This window comes from Miniopterus natalensis, chromosome 8 (genome assembly GCF_054644295.1).
Source record: "Miniopterus natalensis isolate mMinNat1 chromosome 8, mMinNat1.hap1, whole genome shotgun sequence".
NCBI classification, from domain to species: Eukaryota; Metazoa; Chordata; class Mammalia; order Chiroptera; family Miniopteridae; genus Miniopterus; species Miniopterus natalensis.
This window is the reverse complement of record NC_142088.1, coordinates 53,644,457-53,659,204: the sequence shown is the minus strand read 5'-3', so window position 1 is coordinate 53,659,204 and position 14,748 is coordinate 53,644,457. Positions and strand designations below refer to the sequence as shown.

At 42.2% G+C, this 14,748-nt stretch overlaps 1 protein-coding gene across 2 annotated transcripts in view; it reads left to right on the top strand.

The window, feature by feature from the left end:
* GALNT13 (polypeptide N-acetylgalactosaminyltransferase 13) overlaps window positions 1-14,748 on the top strand; it is a 417,254-nt gene that overhangs the window by 358,211 nt on the left and 44,295 nt on the right. For both annotated transcript variants that reach the window (XM_087819844.1, XM_087819845.1), the window contains exon 10: window positions 13,320-13,459. In XM_087819844.1, the coding sequence (XP_087675970.1) occupies window positions 13,320-13,459 (140 nt within the window). The remainder of the gene's footprint in view (window positions 1-13,319; window positions 13,460-14,748) is intronic.

Here is a 14,748-nt window from a genome sequence, read left to right as displayed (position 1 = left end):
CTAAATACAGACTAGGAAAATGCACTTTAATAATGTGCATTTTGTTAATGATGTTCTTTCTTAATGAGGCCAGTAACACTTTGGAGCCAAATTTTGCATAAACTTTCTCTGTCCATATTTATTTATTTTATACTATTCTTGATATATAACATAAATAAGTCTAAAATACTTTTAGTAGCTATAACGTACTAATTCTAAACCATGAAAGCAAATATATATGCATTTTTCTTATACACATATATGTGTTTAAAGTGAGAGAAACAGAATGAGAGGGAAAGGACAAGAGGGGAGAGAGAGCATGTACCAGAGAGCAGTATAACTAATATTTAACTAATGTCTATCGGTGCCATATGCTATTCTAGGAATGGAACAGTAATAATACATGCCAACAAATATATGTATTTGAACTTACTACCACTGTCTTGGTTTAATTAAAATCCTGTAATGGGAACTTGCTAATGAAAACATTTGAAAGCATATAGATTTTTTCCCCCACAAAGTATTTTCTCTAATAGGATTAATTTATGTCCTGTGCATAATTAATATTTTTGCTTAGATATAGAAATTACAATAAAGCTGCATTTCTCAATTGTTTCAATGGAGGGTGGTTGTCTCAAATTTTGGGGAAAAGACAAATGTGGGAAATATTACCTACTTTAGATATTCAAAACACTCTTCAGCATAGTAAAAATTCAGAGGAATCCTATAGTAAAGACACTTATTGAATTTGTTTAACTCATTGTTTCTCTTAGAATATGATCAGATAATAAATGTTTAAGTACTTTTCCATCTATTTTAAGCTACCATCAACTTAAAGGGCACCATTTTATTATATACCCTAAACACAAGGGTGGGAAACATCCAGCCCTCAGGCCACATATGGCTGTGAAATCATTTTTTCTGGCCCTGACAAGGCAACTGCAGGCGAGACTCAAAATTCAATAAATCTAGGAGCTTTTCTCACAGCTAATTTTTAAATTGATAATTTTGTATGGTTCACAAATGATGTCTAAATATCCAGATGACCCTTGGCAGAAAAATGGTTCCCCACCCCTGTCCTAAAAAAAGTTTCCCATTAAACTATAAAGTAAGATTCCTTTTCACTTAGAATTATTTTGTTCTAAGGTCATTGTTGCCCATTTAACATCAACAGGAACCCCCAATTTTGGGTGTGGTAAAGGGGGAGAGAGATTTTATTCAGTGCAAGCATTCAATTGCAAAACAGCATGAAGGTGAAGCAATATGAGGTAGCCGGAGTGAGGTAGTCCTGTTGTTACAGCTTTGGTGTTACAGCTCATGTCTGGAGAGACAGCTCTGCTCCAGTGTTGCAGATCCAGCAGATGTTACAGCTCTAGCCACAAAAACAGCCTTCAATAGAAAGTAAAAGTGTGCTTCCTGGAGCCACAGGAGAGCTGACTTATATAGGGAAGATCCATCCCTGGTCCCTGATTGGTCAGTGCTCATGCAAATGAGGACTCTAAATCGTCAACTTTTGATTGCTCCAAACTGGACTGTCCTGATTGGTTGGAATGGAGCCAGTCTGATTGGTTGGTGAAGATGCTAATAAGGATGTAGCTGCAGATGCACAGCTCCAGTTGGAGGGGAAGGTCTCAGTCCTACTGGGTGAAGTACAATTCCAGGGACTCCTTTATAAGGGTTGGGCCAGCAGGCAACACCACAGTGCAAACAGGCAGCTCGGCCAGGAAGCAGGAAGGTAGCTGCAGGCTTCTCCCCAGGGACAGCTTGTGAGATGTCCCTGTTCAGCAGTGGCTGCTAGGCTCTATTTATAAATATGAGCCCCTAGCAACAGGTACATTCATTCAGGAGGTCAGCATGTTAAGGAACCGTTTTAGACATAAACTAAGTCAGACACAACTTTTTGATCATGTCTCATTCTTATTCATACATATTTTTCTCAAAATAAGCAAATAAATTGATCAAGTAACTTCATACTTTGAGGCTGACTTTTCGAATCACTTTTCATTGCAGATTTACTACTGCATGTGTTTTCCATGCACTGCCATTCCCAGTACCCTCAAGATGATTGATGATGTAGGTTTTCTTAAAACATTATTATCCCTGGGATTTCTTCCAAATCCCTGAAACCATTCAGCAAAGTTTAATCTTGGTACTTTCTTGACTTTACCAAAAGTATTAAAAGTTTTCAGACAATAATCAGGATATATTTAAATGCCCATTGGTTTCAATGTCAATTAATTACTGAAACTACAGTTGGCTAGTTTAGTTCACAAAGAGAAAAACAAGTTTGCATATGCTCGCTCCAGCAGGGACAACTAAAATACGGTTGTCTGCTCCCCAGGGGCAATTGTAAGATGTCATTGGTTATAAAGTATATCACTACTTCAGAGATGGACTAATAGCATAATATTGTTATAGCACTGAAAAACAGTTCAATCTAGCATCCTGCAGAACTAGTAATTGATTATACACAATTCGTGAAGCACTATATGGACATATTTTGCTCAATCAGTTGCACACTGGAATCTTCTGGTCTGTGTTTAATTGTCAAACCAATAGAATAACTTCTAATTGTTTCATGACTGATTATTTATGTCCATGAATTCAAGTTTGTCCAGGACCTTAGATCACACCTATCTTTCAAGACAGAGAATTTGCCAAGTGGATTCTATTCTTCATGAAATAATAAACATGTTTTGTTAATTATAACCACCCAGGGCAATATATCTCTATATAGGTTTTTCAGAGTTTCTCTAGGTGTTTTCTTTTCCCGTAATTCTAGTGGAGTGGGCAAGATCATGGACTTTAGGTGGATGTGAGCGGCTTCTAATCCCCCTCCTGCTATCTTCTAAGTAAACTTGAGTATTAACCATTTAATGTTTCAGTTCTTTCATCCTTAAAACATATAAAAAACAATAATAGATGGGGACATTATATAGTTTTAATGAGGAAGTAATATGCAACAGTGTTTATTGTGGAATTAAGAACATGAAGTCCCTTAAATAATGCTCTATCTATTGTTTCAGTACTTCTTGGACCTAACCATACCAGACCATGCCATGGATGGATGGATGGATGGATGCTTGTCCTGTTCAAAAAATGGTTTTGAGATGGCTTTATAAATTCTAAATTTATATGATACACTGGATAGAAAACAGAGGGATACCTTATCAGCTATAAAGTGAGCAGTGTTTGTAAGATAAAAATAATCAGTTGCTAGGGGAAAACACAGCTTCTCTTATTTGAGTTCATAAAAGAATTGCTCCTGAGAGTTACTATTAAAAACAAAGCAAAGCAAAATTATGTGACGAAATACTGAAGGACCTCAGCATATTCAAAGTGCTGGCACAGTAACTGTTGAGTAACTACATTTTTTTTTACCCTCAATGAAAACTAGTATCATAATGCAGATTCTCATTTAGATTTCACAAGGGTCAAAGTAATGACATCTAAATATATAGCTATATATTAAACTAAGTTAATCCTAGATAGAATTTAGATTACAATAATGGATGGCCTACAGATTATTCAAGCAATAAGATAAATTAGAGAGTTGGTTAGTGTCATTAAAGTACACTGAAACAAAATCAAGTGAATCAATTCAAAAATATATAGTATATGTACAAAGAAACAAAAACAATAAAAAGCCAAAAAGGAACATGGTTGGAGATACACTAGAATAAATTTCATATCATCAATGAGTTAAGTGAAAAAATATGGAATGAAAAATTTTAAGTATGTAAGAAGATAGAGGTGGACATTTCTTTAATGTCAAGATAGTGAAAGCCCATCCAGCCAGCGTAGCTCAGTGGTTGAGCGGGGACCCATGAACCAGGAGGTTGCAATTCGATTCCATCAGGGCACATGCCCAGGTTGTTGGCTTGATCCCCAGGAAGAAACACATAGGAGGCAGCCGATCACTGCCTCTCACTCGTCACTGATGTTTCTCTCTCTCTCCCTCTCCCTTCCTTTCTCTGAAGTCAGTAAAAACATATTAAAAAAGAAAAGTGAAAGTCTAAGTATCATATGAAAGGCACAAAACACATAGGAAATAATTTTTAACATTTTTGTATTGTCAAAAAAACACCAAAAAATAAAATGTTCGCAACGTTTGTCCCCAATATTCTTGTATTAAGAGCGCTTATGTTACAAGTTTTCTGATCAATCGAGTTCGTGTCTCGTGGAACTGAAGAACAAATTCATAGACAATTTCAGAGGCAAGCAAAAGCAAAAATGTAATGCGAAGAGAGACAAAAGCTCTTGCCAGGGCGGGAGGCGTTCCAAACGGGTAGCAGGGGGTTTCCGCGTCTGGGGGGGTATCTACCTGAGTGCCCTTCTACTGGCCATTCTGAGAGATTGTGCCCTGGCGACATCCCGTTTATTTATTTATTTATTTATTTGGTGGCTCCTCAGCTGCTGCCGCCCTCGTGTATTGACTGTCTTGGCTGTCACTGTGAGCAGGGCTTCCAGGAAGACCGGCAGGCCAGGGTGGCAGCGGAGGGGACCGCGGAGGGGACCGCGGGCCGGCGCTCGTGGCCCTGTCCCGCAGCTGCCTGCCACGCGCTCCGCAGGCCCGCGCCTCGGGGCCGCCTCCTTCCGCAGCTCCTGGCTGGTGCGAGTCCTGCGCTCCTTCCTCCGCCTCACACTCCCACTCCCACTCCACACCCACTCCCACTCCCGCACCCACTCCCGCACCCACACCCACTCCCACTCCCGCACCCACTCCCGCACCCACACCCACTCCACACCCACTCCACACCCACTCCCACTCCCGCACCCACTCCCGCACCCACACCCACTCCACACCCACACCCACTCCCACTCCCGCACCCACTCCCGCACCCACTCCCGCACCCACACCCACTCCACACCCACTCCCACTCCAGCACCCACTCCCGCACCCACACCCACTCCACACCCACTCCCACTCCCGCACCCACTCCCGCACCCACACCCACTCCACACCCACTCCACACCCACTCCCACTCCCGCACCCACTCCCGCACACACACCCACTCCACACCCACTCCCACACCCACTCCCACTCCCGCACCCACACCCACTCCCACTCCCGCACCCACACCCACTCCACACCAACTCCCACTACCGCACCCACTACCGCATCCACACCCACACCCACACCCACTCCCACACCCACTGCCACACCCGCTGCCACACCCACTCCCCACGCCCACTCCCACACCCGCACCCGCACCCACTCCCACACCCACACCCACTCCACACCCACTCCCACACCCGCACCCACTCCCACTCCACACCCACTCCCACACCCGCACCCATTCCCACTCCCACTCCACACCCACTCCCACACCCGCACCCATTCCCACTCCCACTCCACACCCACTCCCACTCCCGCACCCACTCCCACTCCACGCCCACTCCCACACCCGCACCCACTCCCACACCCGCACCCACTCCCGCACCCACTCCACACCCACTCCTGCACCCACTCCCACACCCACTCCCGCTCCCGCACCCACACCCACTCCCACTCCCGCACCCACACCCACTCCACACCCACTCCCACTCCCGCACCCACTCCCGCATCCACACCCACACCCACTCCACACCCACTCCCACTCCCGCACCCACTCCCGCATCCACACCCACACCCACTCCACACCCACTCCCACACCCACTCCCACACCCGCACCCGCACCCACTCCCGCACCCACACCCACTCCACACCCACTCCCACACCCGCACCCACTCCCACTCCACACCCACTCCCACACCCGCACCCATTCCCACTTCCACTCCACACCCACTCCCACACCCGCACCCATTCCCACTCCCACTCCACACCCACTCCCGCACCCACTCCCACTCCACGCCCACTCCCACACCCGCACCCACTCCCACACCCGCACCCACTCCCGCACCCACTCCACACCCACTCCCGCACCCACTCCCACACCCACTCCCGCTCCCGCACCCACACCCACTCCCACTCCCGCACCCACACCCACTCCACACCCACTCCCACTCCCGCATCCACACCCACACCCACACCCACTCCACACCCACTCCCACACCCACTGCCACACCCACTGCCACACCCGCTGCCACACCCACTCCCCACGTCCACTCCCACACCCGCACCCGCACCCACTCCCGCACCCACACCCACTCCACACCCACTCCCACACCCGCACCCACTCCCACTCCCACTCCACACCCACTCCCACACCCGCACCCATTCCCACTCCCACTCCACACCCACTCCCACACCCGCACCCATTCCCACTCCCACTCCACACCCACTCCCACTCCCGCACCCACTCCCGCACCCACACCCACTCCACACCCACTCCCACTCCCGCACCCACTCCCGCACCCACACCCACTCCCACTCCCGCACCCACACCCACTCCACACCAACTCCCACTACCGCACCCACTCCCGCATCCACACCCACTCCCACACCCACTGCCACACCCGCTGCCACACCCACTCCCCACGCCCACTCCCACACCCGCACCCGCACCCACTCCCGCACCCACACCCACTCCACACCCACTCCCACACCCGCACCCACTCCCACTCCACACCCACTCCCACACCCGCACCCACTCCCACTCCACACCCACTCCCACACCCGCACCCATTCCCACTCCCACTCCACACCCACTCCCACACCCGCACCCATTCCCACTCCCACTCCACACCCACTCCCACTCCCGCACCCACTCCCACTCCACGCCCACTCCCACACCCGCACCCACTCCCACACCCGCACCCACTCCCGCACCCACTCCACACCCACTCCCGCACCCACTCCCACACCCACTCCCGCTCCCGCACCCACACCCACTCCCACTCCCGCACCCACACCCACTCCACACCCACTCCCACACCCGCACCCACTCCCACTCCCGCTCCCGCACCCACACCCACTCCCACTCCCGCACCCACACCCACTCCACACCCACTCCCACACCCGCACCCATTCCCACTCCCACTCCACACCCACTCCCACACCCGCACCCATTCCCACTCCCACTCCACACCCACTCCCACTCCCGCACCCACTCCCACTCCACGCCCACTCCCACACCCGCACCCACTCCCACACCCGCACCCACTCCCGCACCCACTCCACACCCACTCCCGCACCCACACCCACTCCCACTCCCGCTCCCGCTCTGCATCTCTGGCCGCGGCTGCAGTGATCCCCGGGGATGCGCTGCCGTCGAAGAAAGGGCTGCCGCTGGGCTCTAGCGGATCAGACTCTCATCGGGGAACGGGTGGCACCCCACGGGCTGGAAATGCACTTGGCGTGCGACGCGCCGTCCCTGGGCAACAGGTAGGCGTCCTGCGGCTCGGTGCTGGCGACTGACAGGTGCAAAGTCCCACGTCGTTCCCGACCTTGTTGGCCAACTTCTCATCAGCTCCTGCGCCCTGGGGTCGTGAAGCTTCCTCTCAAACTGCCGTGGGGGGTGCGCACAGGGTGCCCCGCATCCCCGCCCGCGCTGCGCTGGGGGCGGAGGGGCGGAGGGGCGGGGGCAGCTCGGCTGCTGCCCCGGGAGGAGCCGGGCGAGGGGCGCGGGGCGAGGGACCCCGGGGGCTGCGGGAAGCGAGCTCGCCCCCGCCGCCCACTTCCAATTACTTTATACCTTTGTCCCCCCCCCAGTATCGATTCCTTCAAATCCCGTGATCCCGCGTCGTCCCCCGCCCTCAGGGGTGGCCTGCGGGACAGTGCTGTGTCCTTTGCGGGGAGCTGACCCGGAACATCCTGTTGTGCAAGTTGCGCGGGCCCTCAGCCCCTGGCCAGATGGCATGTGCCCTCCTTCCCCTGGGTCCGTCCTTGACCCGTGGCCCTCAGCTGCCTCTTTTACACCGAGCTCCTCGCTTACGCGTCGAAAAGTGAACGCGGCCGTGGGAAACTGGGAAAGGGAAAGAATAGGCACTTGGTAAAAGAAGAATTGGCAAAGCCAAAAGAAGAGTCATCACTAGTAATTGGCTTTAAATAACATTGAGATACCATTTATCTCCACACAACAAATAGTGGTAAAGAATAAATTAAAACAACCAGTGATCTGAAAGGGAAATTAGGTTCTTAACAGTGTCAGAGGGTGTGTAAATTTGATACATCTTTCTGGAGAGCAGGTTAGTAAGAGATACGCATTTTTAAAAGTTTTAAAATGAGCATATAGTTTCTCAAAATGCACTGCTTCTAGAAATTATTCTAATGAAATAATCAAGAGCATAATAAAAAAGGTACAAAGATGTTCATTGATTTTATAGTCTAAATGAAAAACAACTTGAATGTCAACTATAGAGAACTGATTAAATAAATAATTACCAATGTGTAAAATTCAATGACAGGGAGGCTTAGAAACGAAGTTACAAAAGTGTTCATGGCATACTGTTTTAGGAATAAAACAAGTTACTAGTGCATATTACAGTATAAATAAATCTTTGCAAGGAAAGTTGTATCTATATAATTATATATGAATAGAAACCTACCATCATGTAAATATAGCTGTATTATAGATGACTTTTTAAATTTATTGATTTTTAGAGAGAGAGAGAGAAACAGATTTGTTGTTCCACTTATTTTTGCATTCATTGGCTGCTTCTTGTATATGCCATAATGGGGGCTTAAACTCGCAACCTTGGCATATTGGGACAAGACTCTAACCAACTGAGCTACCTGGCCAAGGCACAGATGACTTTTATATTACTTGTCATATTTATCTGTTTTAGAATTATCTGCAATGAGTACATAATTCTCAAATAACTGTAAAAAGTTTTTAAAAGATAAACATATAAATTATATATAAATTTTTTTACTACTGGGGAATAAAAAACGAAACAAAAAAAGATGCACAAGGTAGATCAGTGGTGGTTTCATTGGCTCAATACCTCTTTTGTATTTTCTATAAAATGTGTAAGTTGGGGAGCGGGTGACATATTCTGTGACTGCTGTAGCTTCTGAAGTGTGGTAAATACTGCCTTGAAGGTTCTTCACTCAGATTTTTTTCCCCCTAGAGATTATGGATTTTATAGTTTATTTGCTTCAACTGATATCAAATTGATGTTTATTTTAAAAGGTAATTGCAAAAGTTCACTTTTCTTCTTTCCCATGTTTTTGTTCACCTGAGACCAAGTAGTTCAATATGATTTTCGTTGTCAAATTGAACCGAAGTTTGAGGCATTTGGAAAATTTAGCCTCAAGACCTGCCAACACTTGCCTATGGAGACCAGACAGACTTAAATAAATTTAGAAGTTTTCTGATCTTTGCTTCTTCTGTGTGACATAGCTACGATCTTTGTACAATTCATTATCACATTTTTATTCCATTAACATAAAATTACAGTCCTAATAGTAAGTGCTAAATTCAACAGATAATCACTATGTATTATTAGCTGGCATGGGCCATCAGCCTGTTAATGTAGTTGTATCCAGTGATTTCTTAGTGAGAGGTTACGAGTCTGGGTAATTTTTATGCATATGAAGAATGGGTAAAAATTTACATGGTGAATTAAAGGAGTAGTTCTGAATAATAAAAAAAGTGTTCCAAGTAATTTGCTAAGCCTCTGATACAATCTAGTGTTTGTGTGCTCTACAACACAGTAATCTCTAGTTGGCTCAAAAATGATTTCTCTTTTTATTGTTATTACTTTTGAGGAGAAAGGAATGCAGATCCTTATTCATAAACGCCCTGATGACAAGTATTCAAAGTAAATAACAAACTAAAGAGATATATTTTCTGTTATAAGGAATTTTGAAAATACCACACAAAAAAATTCTTAGTTGAAACTGTGTACTGACTGGTCTACTGAAATATGCAACTGTTTTGTTAATATGATATATTTGTGTATAAAAAACTTTATGACTAGCTGCATAGTTTTCATTGTTGTGCTTAAAGAAAAATAGATATATTAAGTTCTTGCTCTTTGTTTTTTTAGTTAGCAAAAGGGATGTGCTGTTTTTTACTCTCTTTTTTTATTGTTGTGTCATATAATTTCATTTTACTTTGTTATAATAAGAGTATAATAAAATTGTTTTATATTTTAATTAACATTTTTCATATTCTTATACAGATATAATAAGACAATTCATATATTGTTTCAATATATGAATTCTATTTTGTCAATTGGATAAATATACCATTGATTTAATTAAGTATCCCTTATTAAAGGAATATCATTTCCCCTTTTCTTTAAGCTTACCGCAACACATATTCTTATGCATAAAACTCTAAGCTTTATCCTATTATCAGGCTATTCTGTTATCAGGTACCTTGATTATAGGGGAACCAGAACTGTTAGGCTTATTAGGCATCTACTACGGAAGAACTTAACTGAGATCCTTATGATCTTCAGTCTGTTTAAAAATTTAAAACTTGGTATCCTACATATATAAATTTAATACTACCATGTAGTAGATTTTAAAATGGTGAATGAAAAACAGGTTATTTAACAAAGCAAAACAATGAATAAGTGTTATTTGACTCGTAATCAAGCCTGCACACCCGTAGTTAATTAAAATGCTATTTTTCCCCTAATTCATAATGCATCTTTATCTTACTGTCAGAGCCTTTTCAGGTTTATGCAAATCCCATTGAAAGATTTACCTTAAAAATTTGCAATTCTTTAAGTTGCCTTTGAAAAAAATATGTTAAAAAATGCATCCAATTCTTGTATTGCAACCCTCCTGCCTCACCCTAGTCTATTTTTGTCATAGCGTGCATTACCTTTTAATGTGTCACTGTTTATTTGTCTTCCTCCACTAGAATGTAAACTCCATAGAAGAAGATACTTTTATTTGTTTTGTTCACTGATGGATCCCAAGTGCCTAGAAAATGCACCTTGTATGTAGTTGGAATAAAATAAATAAGCATCTGTTGACTTAATCTTGGCTGGGCCTCTGCTCTTTTTCTTTTTCTCTTTCTCTTTCTCTCCAACTGTTTATTTTACTCCTGTGTTGGCATCACTGTCATAGGAATTCTCTATATGGTAGCCCCAGAAGCTCCAGGCTTCAATCATCTGTAGCGAGCAATTCCAAAGGAAATAGAGTGTCAGCTTCAACTAGCAAATTCTCAGTACATGTTTATTAGGCTGGCTTGTTCATATACCCATTCCTGAGCAGATCATGATGATGGATTGGGTGTAAGGTTGGAAAATGGAATGCTCTGATTGTCAGAACTTGGCCTGAGCAACAGCAGCATCTCTTGGGATCTGTTAGATAAGCAGACACTTAGGCCTCACTTCAAACCAACAAAATCAGAATCTGCATTTTAACAAGATTCCCTGGTGATATGCCTTTAACCTGTGCCCCCAGTTGGAGCTGGAAAGGTGGGCAGGGGAATGGAGTCACCAAACCACCAAACTGATTATGAGGGAGGGATGGTTGCCCAAAGAAAACTTCCATGCTCTTTAGCAGAAGGCAGAATGGACATTGGGCATGCAAAACAACTGATATCCAGTACAATATATGATACATATTCAGCAATTATTATTTACCAGGCACTGCATTATGCCTTTTTCAGACATTATTTAGTATTCACAACATCTCATAAGATACCTAAGGCTTCAAGAGATTAAATAATTTTTTCAAAGTTTTTGGTGTGAGGCAATGAGCAGATTAATTTATAATATAATATCAAGTAGTAATAAGTGTCCTGGAGAACAATTAAACAGTATAGAGGAATAGATACTGACTCAGGACGATGGGATGGAGGGGTCAGTTTAGATAGGAAGGCCAGAGTGAATCTTAGGACGTACACTTTGAGCAGAGAGTTGTATGAAGTGAAGGACAGCTCTTGTAGTTCCAGGGTAGAACAAAGCCATGAACTGGGAATGACCTTGGCATGTCAGAAGAATAGCAAATTAAAAATAACAGCAGTAACTAAAGTCAACGGGGCTATGATGAAGTGACTAGAGATGACTGATGCAGAGAGACGGCCATGAAGAGTCAGTTCATGAAGGATATTAAACAATGGCTATGATATTGTTAATTATTCTTAGCACAATAGAAAATCATTTGAAGCTTTAGAGCAGGGGATAGACATGATTTTATTTATATTTACAATATATTGTCTAAGGAGCAGACAATGATGGGTAAGGGATAGATGGAGAAATTTAAGATGTCTGGGGGGCTAGTTAGGAGGCTATTACAATACTAACTAGATGAGAGAGGGTGGGACCAGGATGGCCAAGGGGTTGTGGTAGAGGAGATGATGGCACTGGTGATAGATTGTGAATGCACAGCCAATGGAAATTGCTAATAAATTGAATATGAATATGTGTGTGTGATAAAGAGAATTACTCCTATGTTTTGCCCTGAGCAAATGGATAGATATTTGTGCTAGTCACTGGAGAACCTTGGGCCATTTATTCTGCACTAAAGTCTCCTTGCTTACTGGTCTTAAAAAAAACCTGTTAAATAGGAACCTTTCAAAATAATCTTGGAAATAATTTCAAACTTATCACAATGATTTAGTCATTTTGGTCAAATGTCATTTTTAATATTGACAATGAGCAAATCAGGTTACCATATTTTTATATAAAAATCAGTGACATTATTGGTGTTTATTTCTCAGTTAGAAAGCATTCTCATATGATCTTCAATAGGAATATTCATTTTAATTTTATATATTCTATTATGATAGGAAGTAAAGCTAAGCAATTTTAATATACACCTGTGAGCATACCCATTTGTTAGTTTCTTTATGCTTATTTATTTACTAACGTATCCAAGGATTTCAAGTGGCTTATATTAACTCATAAAATAAAACAAGAAAAAAATCAATAAAGAAAAAACCAGGCCTGTGATAAGCCTAGATAGAATAAAAGTTCAAGAAGCAGAAGGGAAAGTTAGAACCATGTGAGTGCCGTACATTGTTGAACATCGTATTTATGTAGTAAATTTCTTATGAAATCTGCAGGTGGTGAATAAATGACACTGTAGCAAAATTACAAGCATTCACAGAGGCATTGGAGCCATTGGAACTTTTATTAAAGAGAAACAGCCACATTATCACACAGTTCAGTTAAGCTTTGATTTTAAGATGCTAAATTAATAGCAATTTACACTTACTTGATTAATTATTCAATCTAAGACATACAAGTACTTGGTGATAAATATTTGCATTTGAAAAGTCATAACCAATGGGGAAACTGTTTTTTATGTCAATTTAATGCACTAATTGGATGTTGGTAAGAAAATCAGTGTAGTAGCAGCTGCATATGCAATTGAATTTGATGGAATTATAATTATAGAGAAAAAGCTGATCACAAATTAAACAGAGTGAAATAGTGTTGAAGCCAAAATAGCACAAACTGATTTGTGTTTCTCTGAAAAATTCCAGGTGTTGTCAAAGTGGATTATGGAGATGTGTCAGTCAGAAAAACACTAAGAGAAAATCTGAAGTGTAAGCCCTTTTCTTGGTACCTTGAAAACATCTATCCGGACTCCCAGATCCCAAGACGTTATTACTCACTTGGTGAGGTATGAAATATTTATTTTGGTTAAGTTATAAATATATTTTGAAAATGGAGCAATTTCTAAGGAGCTCAGTGTTTTTTATGTTATGAATGAAATGCTTTAAGGGTATTTAAATAGATCTATTTAAAATGACTTCTTATATTTTACAAGGACCATAAAGATCTTTATCATTGGGATTTGTAAAAGTGTGGGGATAAATTTAGACTGAATAAAGAATATTTTCTCGTTTCTTTACCAGTAGCTCCAAAACTTTTTGGTCCTATGGACCTTATACTTTTTTAAAATTTATTTAATTTTTAAATTAAATTTATTGTGTGGATATTGGGTAATAAAGATTATATAGGTTTCAAGTGGACCTTACACTGTGAAAATTCATTGTCAACCCCAAAGATCTTTTGTTTATATGGGTTATAACTATTAATATTTACTATATTGAAACTTAAACTGATAACCTTAAGACCTATTTATTTATTCACTAAAATAATGTAATAATTCATTACATGTTAATATAAGTAAGGTTTTTGAAAAGTAATATATTTTCCAAAGCAAAATCAAATGGTAAGATTAACATCATATATTATTTTATAAGTTACATTAGTGTCTGGCCTAAAAGAAGGTAGCTATATCCTTAATCTCTGTTAAGATATTCAATCTGCTATAATAGCACACACCGTGTAGTCTCTGGAAGAAGCCTTGTACATTCATGAGAAGTGAGAGTGAAAACAGCAGGTAATGTCTTAGTATTATTATTAAATTCATATTGACTTTGTGGACCCACTGAGAACACTTCTTTTTCAAAATATATGTTATCTATACAAATACACAGTTGGCTTCATCATTACTATACAAACACATATTCATAATATATGGTCAATTGCTCAAAATAAGAATTATTCCTTTATGAATTATATCGTCCTTATTGGTAATGTCCACCTTAATGGGGATTAGATTTGGGAATTAAAACTAATTTAATAATGACGGTAACTAAAGCATTTCAACAGTAATCATATAATGCATTTGGAAAATAATTATTAATTTTGTTCTTCAGTTGAAATTGCCGTTTTTATAGGTCATAATATTAAGAATCTGAAAATTTATAGAATTTGAGCTAATACATTTTTGGTCCACTTGCCAAAAAAACAAACAAACACAACCTGTAACTTTATCCACTCTTTAACTTTAATATATACACATAATTTACTTATGATTAACTTGAAAATAATTAAAGAAAAAGAAGATACAAACTGAATGGACCCCTAGCTTAATTGTTATGAAAAGCTGTTTTTCTGTGC